Source organism: Hypanus sabinus, chromosome 12, assembly GCF_030144855.1.
Source record: "Hypanus sabinus isolate sHypSab1 chromosome 12, sHypSab1.hap1, whole genome shotgun sequence".
Taxonomy (NCBI): domain Eukaryota; kingdom Metazoa; phylum Chordata; class Chondrichthyes; order Myliobatiformes; family Dasyatidae; genus Hypanus; species Hypanus sabinus.
In genome coordinates this window covers 89,302,123-89,316,540 of record NC_082717.1, presented here as the reverse complement: position 1 = coordinate 89,316,540, position 14,418 = coordinate 89,302,123, and the positions used below count along the sequence as shown (strand labels likewise).

Sequence of the window (14,418 nt, the reverse complement as noted above, 5' to 3'; positions counted from 1 at the left end):
TGCCTTGTGCGGGTTAGGAAACCAAGCTGATCAAAGTCGGATTACTTCTCCTATCCTTACTCCATAATCAATATTCCTGCTCCTTGACCCAACCTCAACATTGGTTGGCTCCCATTCATTCAGAGGCTCTACTCAAGAACCAGGTGATCACTGAACACCAATATACACCATCCCCAACCCTTCCTCACCCATCTTCACCCCAGATATACTAACTGTTATTGGCCTTCCACCCAACCTACTTCCCAGCTCCACAGACAACCAGCCTTTGAATATAGTGGCCCATTGAGCAAGATACATGCCAAGATAATTAAGAACGTTTCCTACTGTTAAATTTTGCCGAAGCATGGAGAAACCCTTACTTCTAGATGTTTGATCCAAAAATCATCCCTCTCCAACTGTGCTCTCCAGTCTTCAAGGAGAACAAAATCAACTTATATTGAACCTTTATAAATCAATCATCAGGCTTCACATGAAGGCCTGTTAAATCTTGGGGTATCTGCTTTTGAAAGACCTTGGAGGTGGTCAGTGGGAAGTGAAAGTTTCTGTTTGGTTAATTGAAGGGACTAGAAGAGTTGGCATTGTTCTTCTTGGGGTAAAGTTTAGGGAAATTTCAAGGGATGCATATTTAAAGGCAAAAGAGCATTATTGTGATCAGAAAACACTGACAAAAGGAAAGTCCAAATAGGAATTGGGTAAGGTTACAAGGTGACAGGGAAAGAATAGGGAAGTGTGACTAATCAAACAACTCTTTCCAAGAGCTAATATTGATTATGTGAGCTGAATGACTTCCTTCTGTACTTAAGAATTCTATGATTTAAAAAAATTCTCTGAGTTATACAAACTCTTCTTTCCTCAATTTAATTAAGCTTCTAACTTAGTTTTACGAATAAAAGACAAACATTTTCCACTGAAATTGGAAAAATTGAACTATCCTAGCTGAACTGGAAAGTGGTTATCACAGGTAGAGAGGGTGGTAAAAAGGTGTTTAACAGGGCCTTTATTAGTTAGGTCTCTGAGGATAGGTGTTAGGACGTTATGTAGCAGTTGTACAAGACATTAGCGAGTGTGCACTTGGAATACCGTGTTTTGGTCACCCTGTTATAGGGATGAAATGGTTAATCTGGAAAGAGTGCAAAAAAGATTTTGAGTATGTAGGCATGACCAGAGAGAGCCGGAGTTATAGGCAGAGTTTGACCAGATTGGGAACATAGGAAAACAAGGAATGACCTTACAGAAGTGTTTAAATTTAAGGCATAAATAAGGTGATGGTAACAGTCTTTTCCCCAGGCTAGGAGAGTACCAAACTAGGGGCCACAGGTTTATGGTAAGGGGAGAGATTTAAAAGTTACATGAAGGACAACTTTTTCCAAGCAAAAGAGGAGAATATGGAACAAGTACCGGAGAGAGTAGTATAATTGTATTACAGTTGGCCCTCCTTATCCGCGGGTTCTGCTTGCACGAAATCAACCAACTGTGGATCAGGAAAACCCGGAAGTTGAGCATTGTTCGCCTTGCATTTTGTTTGTTTACTACTTATGTTGTGAGTGAGAGGAAGGAGTTTAAGGCTAGTAAGGGATGGATGGCTAGCTATATAAAGCCTCAAGAATTTAAAGATCACGGGAGAATCAGGATCGGCTGACGACAAGGCGGCATCAGCGTTCCCATAAGAGCTACAATGGTTGCGTCTGTACTGGACGTGTACAGACTTTTTTTTCTTGTCATTATTCCCTAAACAATACAGTATAACAACTATTTACATAGCATTTACATTGTATTGGGTATTATAAGTAATCTAGAAATAATTTAAAGTATACGGGAGGATGTGCGTAGGTTATATACAAATACGACGCCATTTTATATAAGGGACTTGAGCATCCACGTTTTTTGGTATCCGCGAAGGGTCCCGGAACCATCCCCCGTGGAAAAGGAGGGCTGCCTGTATTTGAGAAAGAAGAGCTGGGCTTGGAGGGATATGAGCCGATTGCAAAATTGAAAGCAGCTGGGTGTACGACAGGGTCAGCATGCCCTGGTTGGGTCACAGGACCTGTATTCATGCCGTATTGCTCTATGACTAAGCTACAGTACCTTCAGTCCCACTTGTGCCAAACCGCCAATGGAAACGATCAATATTTTACCTTCAGTTACTTTCTTGGCAAACTCCCTAATCGATTTAAGTGACGCAAGGTTCAGGTGCCTGGTGTATACATGATGATTCAGGGTTTCTCCTCGAATTTCTCGAGCCACAGCTTCACATTTCTCCATATTTCGACACGCCAAAATGATTCTGCCACCTAAAATGGAGATTTTTTAAAAAAGCATGTAACATAATTTTCTAGCCCTTATTTATTGCTTTCATTTTCCTAGACTACTAACTCCTACTGGGATAAAATTTTACTGATTTTAGCAGAACACCCTCACTTCACTTATATACTGTATTTTATATCTCCCATATTTCCTTATAACATAGGAGAAGTCTGTTTGGGCCATCAAGGCCATGCCAGTTTTCAGAGTAATCCCACCAGTCCTTTTCCATGTAACTTATTCACTTCCCATTTGCCCTTAAATCTCCTTGATCTTCCAATCACTCAACTGTATAATTTACAATGGCAAATTGACCTACTAACCAGAATGTTGTTGATTAAGTGGAAGAAGCTAGTGCACCCAGGGAAAAGCCTCTTGTGGTCAAAAGGACATGTTAACTCCTCAGACAACACTATCTCTAGTCACCAGAATGAAGCTCTTCCTGCTATGGTCACAGAAAACTACTCAAGTGACCATTTTTCATATTTGAAAAAGGATAATCAGTCTTGGCAAACTTGTGGGGAGTACGTGCTGAGGGACGCACTCGAACTTGGTGCTGCCACCGCAAGGGCCCAATGGGGAAGGATCACGGTCTAGGGTTCTTCTCCCACGGGATTTGAGGGATAGGGGGAGTGGAGTGTATACCCCTGAACAAATGTATGTAAATATTAAGTAACAGAGTGCCACATGGGTGGCAAAAGTGTGGGAATGTAAAGACTGTAATGGAAACATTTGTAAAGGACTGAGAGTCATTGAATGGTTTATTGTACATAATTTTATTTTTGAATAAAGTATATTTTGTTTAATAAAAAAAACTTTTAGCTTGTGGCCACCAGTGCCAGCTTCAATCCACATTCTATCTGCCTTCTCAAAAAGATTTTTCAAATTTGATAGTAAAAAATAAAGCTTTTTTGTGGTAAAGAAGGTTTTCATGGAGAGGAAGTTTTTAGCTGCTTCAAAATATTAATGGAGTGGCAATTGGAATTTGATAGAGAACTATGTGGATCAAACATGGCAGGGAAATACACAATGAATGGTACAAGACCAAGTGAGGACCAACCAAGGGATCTTGGAGAGCTGGTCCACACATCATTGATTCAAAGAGTCATTCAGTGTGCAAAGAGCCATTTGCCCAACTTATGCACACCAACCACATTAATTCCTTTGCCCTGTATTTGGTCTGTAAACCTCTATGCCTAAGTGATTCAAATGATCATCTGAATGCTTCTTTAATGCTGTCAGTGACTCAGCTTCAACCACTCTTCCAGGCAGTGGAACGAGTAGAAGTGATTAAGAAGCCATATGGAATACTTGGATTTAGTGCTCTAGTCTGCGAATATGAGAACCGGCAAATTATAACACAAGAGCTGAGCTGCGAGTGTTTTGTACAGGTATAGACACCACATTAAAGAGAGTCATGTAACCAGGGAAGAGAGTGTAGAAGAGATTCAGAGATGTATCAGGACTAGTTACAAGGAAAATAATTAGGAGTGGTGGGGATTCTTTGTCACAAAGGAGATCAAACCGAACCATTTTCTGTGAGAGTGGTTCACAAATAGGGGACATCAATTAGATGTTGGTAGAAGGAACAGAGAAATGACAAAATAGTTATTCTCCAAACAGTAACTGCAGTTCACGGGGGATGAGAGTGTTGGGGGAGGGGGAGGGGAGAGCAAGGCCCTCAACGTATGTAAAGAGCGCATAATGAGCATGAAATTCCGAGACCCACAAAGATGAAGATGAATGCACTGGAAGGGATAGCATAACTTCCCATCACTGTTTGCCCCAAGGCAGTGGGATCTTCTTGAACCATTGGAGTGTGTTTTGTCACAATGCCAGCAGATGTGGCAAGTGAAAGTAAGGTGAGACCAAATGTTACCATATGCTACCCTGAGATTCATTTTATTGAGGGAATCTGGAGTTGGAAAAGCTCTCATTCATCTGCTTTCCCTGTCTTCCTGGCCAGGAGGAGGTGAAGAAGTAATAAGGTTTTGTTGCAGTGTATATGAAGATGTTAGAACAGTCCCCTGGTAATGGAGCCACTGGTAATTTAGATGCCACTATATAATCAGCCATAAGACTCAAAGACACCATTTTGTCTTTGCTGAACCAGCTAGTGTGGTATAGGCCTTACCTTTTTAACAAACAACAACTGCTAAACTGAGAAACAGCAACAGCAGAAGTTCACCTCAGAAGCTAATGTAAGTGTTAATAAACCTTCTTTCCACACTACTTCAAACTAATCTAGAATCTTGCTTCCAAAGTCAATAGTGCAGGGTTTCTGTTTCCACACCAACACCATTTTATTTGACACCAGCTGAGACAGCACTCAACCCACACAATGTTTGCTTATGGCTTCTCCATTTAGAAGGCTAACTTTACACAATCTTGAACAGCTTCAATTGACATGGTCCTGATTAAGACCCATGAATGATTTGTATTAATGCACCTACTAAAATTTGACAGTTGTTCAAATTATTATCACTTTGGATAATTGGAAATACACTGCAAAATAATATTGGTAATTTATAACCTATCTCCTAATGATACAAAGAATTAATATGTCAAAATGAATTCCTAATGTTCGTTGATAGATTTTATTAACAGACATTCAAATCAGTTATTTTTCAAAGCAAGTAATTTGTAGGTTAAAGAAATCTCATCACAACGTATTAGCATTAGGTATCTTTTCTTACTAAATATATTATGTGGGAAATTGTAACAAGAATGACTGCTGTCACATTTGATAACTAGATCTGTATTACATGTCAAATTTTGAGACTGTGTAAGTCTAGGATTAGTGATTGAGGCAAAAATAGATTGGATCAAAGAAATGGCAAATATTACAAAATAAAATAAAACAAATAAGGGAGGAGAAAATGCAAAGAAAATATTAAAGTAATAAAATCCAGGAAATAAAATTAATAGTAGATATGAAAAAATTACACTTCATTCAAAAATTTACATTGAATGGAATCCAACCTCAGGTTAATATTTTAGGAGCTTCATAATTCCATATACTAAACTTGAAGATGGCACAAACAGATCATTTATGCATTATAACATCTTGATTTCTATGTGTAAAACTTAACACTGAGGATTTAAGATTTGGAAATAAGTTATTAAATGCTGTACACAAATGTGGGCCATTTAGTAATACATCACCTTGACAACAGTGTTACAAAATAATGACAATGATTCAAGATGATGAACTTCCTTTTCTCCACTCTCCCCACACCCATTTTACCTCTTCTGGCCAGCTCTTGAGCAGTTTCTTTACCAATTCCAGTGTTTGCTCCAGTTATGATTATAGTCTTTCCTGAGACAGTTGCTGAACTTGGACAGTTTCCACCAGTTACATAATCTCTAAAAAGGCAAATAAATCACAGAGAATGAATGAAAAATTACCTGGCATGCATTATCACACAAGCATAACTTGAAACATGTATTCCACAAATACTAAGCACAGTTGATTTCAGATAATCTTTACTGATACTAAAGTAAAAATTTTAAATGGATGAGGATCTATGTAAATGCTAATTGTAATTAGCAGAACCAATTGTAAAGGCCACAAATAGCCTGAATGGGAAAATATGCATTTGGCACAGTCAGTGTCTAAAATAGGAGTTCCTTTATCCAGACCCAAAATCTCGCTCTGAAGTACAAACAATACCTTTTAACTTTTCACTATCGTTAACTAAAATGCGTATGAATTTAACTTTGCCTTTTTGTTTGCTTTGCCCTCAAACTTCACTTTGTTTGACAGAATTAGTGAATGAATGATCATATTCTCTTGGCCGCAATTATCTTTTCAAGTGCAGTTGAAATATTTCACAAACTAACAAAGGACTTTATGGTCTGGATTACATCATTCCAAAAGCTTACTTAAAAAACCTTGACAAAGATCTAAGTGAATAAGTGTACAGCCCACCACATCATTAAAGACTGGAGCCCCAAGTTTAAATCCAAGGCTGGGCTGTTAACTAGTCTCACCCAAGCAGTTGTGAGAATGCTGTTGAATAGCTGAACACCTTCGACTAAGAAGAAGAGTGATTTAAAGTATGGTTTCCAATTTGCTAATATATTCCTGTGACCTTGCTCGGAAGTGCAAATCTGTGAAGGACAGCTGAGCATGGTGAGGCTGGGCGCGTCTCAACTGGTCAAAAAACTCTCTGACTTTCAGTCTCTATTAATCTCACATCACAAGCATGCAACCGACGAGCTCAGTGTCCAATCAGCCACATCCAAGCAACAGCAAAGGACTTCATAACAGGATAGGGGAAAAGATGGCCAAAATAATACTCCTTCTGCACTTCCTTTCCGAAGAGATGATCTAAATCAACAACCAAAAAGAACAGATTGGTCAAGTGATAATCAGAAACACATTTGATTAAAATACCAAGATCATATTTGGATTTATACCCATCATCAATTGCTGACATTTCTTAGGAGACCTCAATGTTACCAGAGCTCAATGCTCAGAGCTACCAAAAAAGATGAGCTAATGAATCATATACTATACTGCACGTGAGTAAAACACCTTTTCCATCAAAAGTGTAAAGTATGTCTAACAGAAGGGAAAAATACAAGGAAAAAATAAAGCAAGTATCGCACAGCTCAGGAACTAAATAATTAAACAGCATACAAGGAGAACTGCAATTCATCAAAAAATTCTTAATGGAACAAATCCATCTCTGGTTAGTGGTTTAGGAGTTTCATAATTGCAGGCACTATGCTTGAAAACTGAAAGCCAGTACATGTGATTCAGAATCAGGTTTATTTATATGAGATGAAACTTGGTGCTCTGCAGCAGCAATACAATGGCAAAGAAGCATTGAGAGCCAGTGAGACTGTGAGATCACAAAGTCTAAACAGATACCAGCCTGGCTGAACAAGCTGTGTTACTTTGTGGCAGGAGCACACGTACACCAGACCAATGCAGGTTTAAAGGCGGAACTTAGAAAATGCAACAAAGTAGGACACATACAAAGAGCATGTCGGGCAGACAAACATAGATGGACTGCACAGGACTACACTAATCTGCATGCTATTGATGAAAAATCTGATTACGATGACAGTAACACAGGACAAGTCAGCCTTGAGAATTATAACGTGAAAATAATAGACAAACAACGTGGTTTACACCAGAAGTGAACGGCAAATTAATTAAAATGGAATTGAATACTGGCTCAGCTATTTCAGTCATTCTATAAGATGAGTTTGAATGGCATTTCAAAAATATTGAACTGAAGCCTGCAGATATTCAACCAAAAGCTTATACTGGAGAAAAGATAATTCCTGTGGTAATGACATTCAAAACAGTGAAATGCAACAACCAACAAGCCACATTGAGCTTGTATGTGGTACATACAGGATGGTCAGCGTTGTGGGCACATGACTGGCTGAGACAACTACAACTTGATTTGAGTCCCATCCACTGTTTACATACCACATCCCCTGCAACAGAGTCAACTGAGAGCAAATTAAAAAAAGTACCAGATGATATCATAGCAGTGTTCAAGGACAGGCACCAGAAAATTCAAACATTTCAGGGGTAAAATAATGTTAAATGAAAATTCCACACCCAAGTTTTGCAAAGCCCATCTGGTTTCTTATATCAATCATGATAAAGTAGCCAGTATTTTTTCTCACTGTTACCATCAAGTAGGAGGTACAGAAGCCTGAAGGCACACACTCAGTAATTCAGGAACAGCTTCTTTGCCTCGGCATCCGATTCCTAAATGGACATTGAACCCGTGAGCACTACCTCACTTTTTAATATATATTATTTGTTTTTTTGTGCAATTTTTAATCTATTCAATATACATACACTGTAATTTATTTATTTATTATTATTATTTCATTTTCTTCTTCTTCTATATTATGTATTGTATTGAACTGCTGCTAAGTTAACAAATTTCACGACACATGCCGGTGATGATAAACCTGATTGTGGTTCTGGAGGTTGAAGTCATTTTTTTCCAAGGTTGAGTGGAGCTCATGAGCAATGCCAGTGGTCTCAATACCTAAGAAGAATGGGTCTGTCAGGATTTGTGGTGATTTTAAGGCCACCATCAACCCAATACTGAAAGTAAATCAATATCCTCTGCCCAGGCTAGAGGATACCTTCGCAAACCTTTCTGGAGGAAAACAGCTGAGGCCTACCTACAAATGGAAATGAAAGTCTAAAGTGTTTCTCACCATAAAAATTCAACAATTCACTATAATAGTTCTAATGTTAGAGGAGCATCTGCACCTGCACTCTGGCAGAAAGCCATGGACCAGGTGACCAGGCACTCAGTGTTACCTAGATGACATCATTGTTACCGGTGAGGATAACAAGGAACATCTCCAAAATCTCAAGATAGTGTTAAAAAGATGAGAAGATAATGTGCTCAGAGCACAATGTAACAAGTATGAATTCTTTAAACCAAGCATCACTTACTGTGGTCACACCATTGATGCACAAGATTTATACAAGTGTGCTTAGAAAATTCAAGCAAGGGTGGATGTCTCAAGGCCAAAGGACATGTCACAGTTGCAGTCCTTTTTAGGCTTCATCAATTACTATAACAGGTTCCTGGCAAACCTAGTTACGGTACTCCAGCTTGAACTTATTACCACAGATCAGGAAGAAATAGCAACGGACGAAGCATCGTGAGGCGGCTTTCAATATGGTAAAGAAAATGGTGACATCAGACACTGTGCTCACACATTATGATCCACATCATCCAATGAAGCTTGTCTGTGATGCCTCACCTTATGGGATAGGTGCAGTCATGTCACATGTTATGAGTGATGGAATTGACCTTCCAGTCTGAGCATCACGATCCTTTTCTGCTGCAGAGAAAAATTATGCACTGATTGACAGAGAGGCCTTGAGTCGAGTTTGGGGTGTAAAACGGTTCAACTTTGGTCTGCACCTCCATGGTACTCTCTCTCCGTTCTTCCCTTGCCATATTTGCAAATGAAAACATGCTGTTTTCTCTACTTTTCCAACCTGATTGAGGGCCCATCACACAAAAGATCAAGCCTGCTTCTCTCCCAACTCATGATGCTTGACTGGCTGAGTGATTTTCCCATGGAACTCTGATGAAGAGGAGAAGTTAATTATCTTCAATTAATAGTTTAAGAACAAATGTCAATATTATGCTTGGTTGCAGTACATTAATGTATTCAATCCCAAAGAGGGTTTGTATCTAATCCAGGGATTAAAAATAACAAGATTCCAAAGAAGCAATTTTGGAGACAGAACATAGAATTTAATAGGTGATGGATAATGGAGAATGAATATACAGTCAAAAAGAAACAAAACGCTTTTCAGAATTTCAAACTATTATATTCATTAAAAAAATAAACATAATACAAAACTTACATGCCAACATTTCTTAATAAATCACATTATTCCCACTACTTTAGTATGCACGTGGGTTCCAGCTAATCGGGACATCTGTTAATTGGGGCAGCTGCTTATTTGGGACAACTCTTAAAGAACAAATACTAATCAAGAAAATAGTTGTGATTCCCCTCGTTTATTTGGGACACTATACCACTTAACTGGGACAGAAGACTGTTGCTGAAGTTTCTAACTAGCATTAGATGCATGCATTTGTGTGGCCATTAGACACTACACTGTCTAAAAGCAAACAGCTTTTAAGTAGCGTCAGTTGTGACTGCTTCTGTGTATAAAACAGTGATCTTTGTCACTGATAGTTGTCAATAAATAAGCGGTAAGGCAATTCAGAACAGTTTTGCTCTCTGCGGTTTCAAGCATTCAGGCTTGTGGATGCCAGAAACAGTGGCATCTGCCACTCTCGACACTTCTCTTGTGGTTGGCACAATGAAAAGGTCACGTCCACTGTAGAGCTGCCTGCTCTGAACCTGCACGAGGACTCTGAATGCAAGGCTCTGAAGTCGTGCCAAGACGACGCGGGCAAACACTTTCTCTGCAACACTAAGTAGTTGTTACAGTCACTACCATTGCTCTTGTTTTTGTACAGACAATGTCCTGTGTATGTTACTCAAAATGGCTTCTTTGGTTTGTTATAAGTAGGAATGCTTCTTTGTCGGATAAGTGTTTCTCTCGCCGTTGTTTTGCTTTAGAATGGCTGATATGGTAATTGTATTCATTTGTTAATCAATGGGGAATGTTATTGTGTCTTGTGAGGCTGGAAACTTGGGGGAGGGGTTTTCGCGGGTTTTTGGTGTGAGGGGAGTCGGGAGGAAGGTGGACGTGCGCTGGACTGCTCGTAAGACCACCGGGGTCCCAGGTGCGACGGCGTGGCGGTCGGATGGGTCGTTGGTTCGTTGATTGAGCTCCAACAAGTGCACTAAACAGACTGAACTTTGATAAGTTGGCGCCTTTTGTTTTTTTATATATATATATTATTGCCTAATACTCTTTTTAATTTTAGTAAACTCTTTAAAGTGTATTTCCTGACGGTATTTGTTGTGGGTTTGATACTTTGATACTGTTGGCGGGCGCGAGGCATAAACTCGATTCTCACAGCACCTGTGCGAACGGGAGGAGGGTTGGTGAGTGGCTGGATCTCCGTTTCCCCTAGACATATACCAGCCTTTTGGGTAAGTGTTACACTACCATTGCTCTTGTTTTTGTACAGTGTGACAATGCATCTCGCATGTCTTGGGGGACGTGGCCTTTCTCCCAGTACAGACAGAGAAGCTCATGAAGATGATGCAGCAAGGCAAACTTCCTGTTCTTCAAGACTTTGGGGGTGGGGGGGAATTCCATCTTTCCCTGGGGCTTTCCCACTGCGAGACAGTTGATGACTTTGCTGAACTCCTCCATAGATGGCAACGTGTTAAACTCTTCCATGACTGGCAAGTGAGGCAGCATTGGTCACCATGTTCCGAGTTACATACAGCTCTGGATATTTCTCTACCCAACGTTCAAGCTGCTTGCTCTGGTCCGTGATCACTCTCCATTTTTCAACTTCAGTGGGGGGAGTCTTGGTGGCTGAAGAGCCTGTTGCTGACTTGATGCCAGCAAACATCCCTCTTGCATTCTCACTGTCGGCAGCTGATAGGATTTTGCTGCACAACTTCAGTTGTTTTCACACCGTCGGGCAGTTTGCCATGCCTTGTTTCTAGCAGCTCTGGGGGCATTGCATATGCTGGTGCAGGGTAAGCAGCAGGGTTTTTCTCTTGGTCTCAGTCTCTTGCTCCATTTCTTCCCAGCGTGCTGCTGTACTCTGTCAGTGTTCACTGTATAGCAGGAGTTGATGCAAGATTGGCCCTTAATCTTGGAATGATGAAGTCTCTTTGGCATTAACCCCACTCTACTGACAAGGGAGTGGTCTGTGTTGCAGTCTGCTCTGTGGTAACTGTGCGTGCCAAGAACACTGCTCAGGTCCCTACGCCTGGTGATGGTAAGGTCAGGCTGATGACTGTGGATGTCTCCAGGAGACCCTGTGCCATTCCTTACACTGAAAATACATGTTGGTGGTGCACAGTCCATGATGGCAGCACAGCTCTAGCAGTCTCTACGTGTCCTTGTTCATCATGCTGATGGAAGGCCAAGGCAAGAAGCCCATGCATCGTGGTCAGCTTCAATTCTAGCACTGGTCTCCAGGCAGGTACAATCCTTCAGTGCCTGGGATTCTGGATATTGTCTTGTCCAGAGTCTCAAAGAACTGGTCTTCAGTCTCTGGTGAAGAACAAAGTGTTGAAGCACAGATGCTCAGGAGGTTTACGGGGCCAGAAAGTGACAATAAGTGGAGAGCAAGGATCCTTTCTGTTCCACCTGTTGGTAGTTCCATGGTGGTGATGATAGAGTCCTTCACTGCAAAACCAACCCTATATTGCCTAGGTCTTCATGAGGGAGACCCAGCCAAAAGAAGGTGTAATTGGACTCTCTGACGGAACCGTTATCCACCAAATGGGTCTCTTGGAGGCAGGCAAAATCGATGTTCAGCTGAGTGAGCACCCAGTCTATGACTACTGTTTGCAGGCATCGTCAATCAGTCAGTCCGGGATACATGGTGCAGATGTTCCAGTCTGCGAGGCGAAGAGCTGGCATCTTCCTAGTTTTAATACTTCTACCTGGTGCAGACTCACAGCTTGCTTGTCGAGGTGAACTCTGAGTCCCACACACCCAGTGAGGCAGGCAAGCAGTGGCAGGACAGCGCCTTACTGACTGGGGGCTGCCCAACCTGAGGCGGGCGGTAGCTGTCCAGTGAGATGCACTGATCTCTGCCACCATCAGGAGTGGCCCCCGGTGCTCCTTATAACCAGTAACCGAGATCTTGCGACATTGATGGAGTGTCCTTTCCATATTGCCACAGGCCTGTGTGAGGGGATATGGAGGACTAGCGCTGCACAGATGTCGACCCCCCCCCCCCCCAGCTTTGCTGGCAGAGTCCAATGGGAAGGAAGAACCAACACAGCTGGTGTCAAGCACAGCTGCAGAAATTGCCAGAAGGTGACATAATAAGCCATCCATCCGCCTTAGATGTCGACTCCGGATTTTATGTAAGGTTTACTCCTCAGCCTTTGCCTTTCCCAAGGGATACACAAGGCAGTGCGACTATTTACCCACAGCTTTGATGGTGTTGCTGGCAATGATTCCCTTGGCTGTTCCTCCATAATCTCCAGAAACAATTCTAGTCTCATTGAGATTTGGTCCAGAGGTCACCACAGCAGCATGCTGCAATTTTTTAATCATTTAAGAAATCATCCGCTCTTTGATTTTTCCTTCCAAAGGGGATGGCCTTGAATTTATCAACATTGAACTCCATCTGTGAGACCCTCGCCCACTCACTTAACCTATAGATATCTCTTTGCAGACTCTCTGTATCTTCTGCATAATTTGCTTTTCCACTCAATTTAGTGCCCTCATAGGCATCCGTTAGTCTTGTGAGACCATGGATTTGCGCCTTGAAAAGTTTCCAGGGTGCAGGCCTGGGCAGGGTCATATGGGAGACGGGCAGTTGCCCATGCTGCAGGTCTCCCTTCTCCACACCACCGATGTTGTCCAAGGGAAGGGCAAGGACCAATACAGCTTGGCACCGGTGTCGTCAGCAAACTTAGATACACTACACTCGTTCCCCTCTTCCAGATCGTTAAAGTATGTTGTGAACAGTTGTGGGCCCAGCACTGACCTCTGCAGCACACCACTCACCACTGATTGCCGACCAGAGTAACACCCATGTATCCCAACTCTCTGCTTTCTATTTGTTAACCAATTCTCTACCATGCTAATACATCACCCCCAACTCTATGCATCCTTATCTCATGGATAACTCTTTTATGTGGCACCTTATCGAACGCCTTCTGGAAATCCAAGTAAGTAACGTCCATCTGTTCCCCTCTACCCACTGTGCTTGTTATATCCTCAAAAATTTCCAGCAAGTTTATCAAACAGGACCTGCCTTCGCTGTGTCTGCCTGATGGATCTATTTCTTTTCAGATATCTTGCTTTTTCTTCTTTAATGATGGCTTCAAGCGTTTTCTCAACTACAGATGTTAAACCAACTGGCCTATAGTTAAAGAGCAAACACGAGGAAATCTGCAGATGCTGGAAATTCAAACAACAACACACACAAAATGCTGGTGGAACACAGCAGGTTAGGCAGCATCTATAGGGAGAAGCGCTGTTGACATTTCGGGCCGAGACCCTTCGTCAGGACTAACCAAAAGGAAAGATAGTAAGAGATTTGAAAGTAGTGGGGGGAGGGGGAAATGCAAAATGATAGGAGAAGACCGGAGGGGGTGGAATGAAGCTAAGAGCTGGAAAGGTGATTGGCGAAAGTGATACAGAGCTGGAGAAGGGAAAGGATCATGGGATGGGAGGCCTCAGGAGAAAGACAGCGGGGGGGGGGGAGAGCACCAGAGGGAGATGGAGAACAGGCAAACAACTAAATATGTCAGGGATGGGGTAAGAAGGGGAGGAGGGGCATTAACGGAAGTTAGAGAAGTCAATGTTCATGCCATCGGGTTGGAGGCTACCCAGCCGGTATATAAGGTGTTGTTCCTCCAACCTGAGTTTGGATTCATTTTGACAATAGAAATTTTGGTAAATTATCACCAAAGCCTCTACTATAACTTCTGCCATTTCTTTCAGTATCCTGGGATGCATTCCATCTGGACCAAGGGGCT

General features: G+C 41.6%; 1 protein-coding gene across 1 annotated transcript in view; it reads right to left on the bottom strand.

Moving 5' to 3' along the window:
* LOC132403122 (retinol dehydrogenase 13-like) overlaps nucleotides 1-14,418 on the bottom strand; it is an 87,059-nt gene that overhangs the window by 51,786 nt on the left and 20,855 nt on the right. Inside the window, exons 2-3 of the mRNA XM_059986421.1 lie at nucleotides 5,549-5,667; nucleotides 2,136-2,291 (exon numbers count right to left, since the gene is read on the bottom strand). Of these exons, the coding sequence (XP_059842404.1) occupies nucleotides 2,136-2,291; nucleotides 5,549-5,667 (275 nt within the window). The remainder of the gene's footprint in view (nucleotides 1-2,135; nucleotides 2,292-5,548; nucleotides 5,668-14,418) is intronic.